This window comes from Anopheles cruzii, unplaced genomic scaffold, assembly GCF_943734635.1.
Source record: "Anopheles cruzii unplaced genomic scaffold, idAnoCruzAS_RS32_06 scaffold04233_ctg1, whole genome shotgun sequence".
Taxonomy (NCBI): domain Eukaryota; kingdom Metazoa; phylum Arthropoda; class Insecta; order Diptera; family Culicidae; genus Anopheles; species Anopheles cruzii.
In genome coordinates this window covers 33-1,490 of record NW_026457818.1, presented here as the reverse complement: position 1 = coordinate 1,490, position 1,458 = coordinate 33, and the positions used below count along the sequence as shown (strand labels likewise).

At 46.9% G+C, this 1,458-nt stretch overlaps 1 protein-coding gene across 1 annotated transcript; it reads right to left on the bottom strand.

Annotated features, from left to right (window-relative positions):
- Window positions 1-275: 275 nt before the first annotated feature.
- On the bottom strand, window positions 276-1,151 carry LOC128277150 (microtubule-associated protein RP/EB family member 1-like). Its single transcript, XM_053015594.1, has 3 exons — window positions 620-1,151; window positions 420-555; window positions 276-354 (listed from the first exon to the last, which is right to left on the bottom strand). The coding sequence occupies exons 1-3, from the start codon at window positions 1,149-1,151 to the stop codon at window positions 276-278; spliced, it is 747 nt and encodes a 248-aa protein (XP_052871554.1).
- Window positions 1,152-1,458: the final 307 nt, after the last annotated feature.

Sequence of the window (1,458 nt, the reverse complement as noted above, 5' to 3'; positions counted from 1 at the left end):
GAATTATCTCTGAGCGATCAGAGAGACAGTATTGTGCATTTGACCCCGACTACACCGATAGGCATTTACGGCACTCTGCGGCCGCACCGAACTGTAAACTGTCCGCGAACGGAACGGGGAAAGCTATGTGAAAACTGATGATGTTTTAGAAGTGAACAAATAAAGTTAAAACAAAACAAAGCGGAACAGATTAAAATTTATTTGCACATCCTGCAGGCCGCTGGCGCTGTGCAGGCCACTGGGACATCCATATCAACAATTAACAGAAGTCCACGTTAATCCGAGCCTTCCGTCAATATTTTATGCACCTTCCCACAAAACTCTTCATTTGCCTCATCTTGGTGTTCCTGGATCCTGTGCGAAAATAAGTTCCCCAGCATCAAAAAGAGCTCTGTCGGATCCGAGTAGCTTTCACTTACCATCTCTCCACTAGCATGAGCTTTTGGTAGAAGTAATCTCTGGCCATTTCGGCGTCCTGCATTTTTATCGCCAAATCGCCGATCTCCATCGAAAGCTCTTCGATAATATCACCGTCCGTCTTCGAACCGTCTTTTTCTGCAAACGATCCGAAAAGCAAATCAATATCATCCGTTCGATCCACACTTTCAATCCAACGCACCACTATTCCCGATGCTAGCGGCCGAGTCTGTCGATCGGGTTCTCTCTTTGCCACCGATTGCGCCTACTGGTGGTACTTTCAGATTTGGCCGCTGACTCGGACGCAGAACGCTCACAGCACCGTAGGCCATCGGAACATGGTTTCGGGCGAGCGGCGCATCGTACTCCTTGCCATCGTAGTTGGCATCGAAGAACTTTTTGAACCACTGCAAAAACTCAAAGTTGTCCTGGAAGCGGCCCTTCGCCAGCCGCTCGATCGGTACCGACTTTTCAACCTTCAAACTCACCAGGCCGTTCTGGAACATCCGGAGGTTGTTGAGAAAGTCGTGCTGAACGTTCGTGCAAAACTTGACGCGCTTCAGGGGCAGACAGCCTGGGAACAGAACGTCCATCAGCTGGCAATAGGCCGCTCCAGTGCAGAGTTCTTCGACCTTTTTGAACTCCGACATCAGTGTTCGATTAACCCATGCTAGCAATTCGATACGGGACAGATTCTCCATCGTTGCCCCGGTAAAGTGCACATTCACAGCCATTGTGACGAAAACACAAAAATAGATAAATTCACTCCACGAACGGCACAGACAGAGGGACAGAGAGTCGTTCTGAACGAACGACAACCGACGAATGGTTTTAGTAGGCCACTCTTCAAACAGTACAGTGCAAAGAGTACAAACACAAAGGTATTTTTTCTAATCTTACAGGAACGGACTGTATTTATAAATACAAATGTAGTTTGAGGATTAAACATGGCGACAAAACACATCGAAATTATCTTAAAGCCTTTTTTATAAAGCGTGACTAAAAAAACGGCCGAAATCGTTATGAAACTTTTCCAAGCGG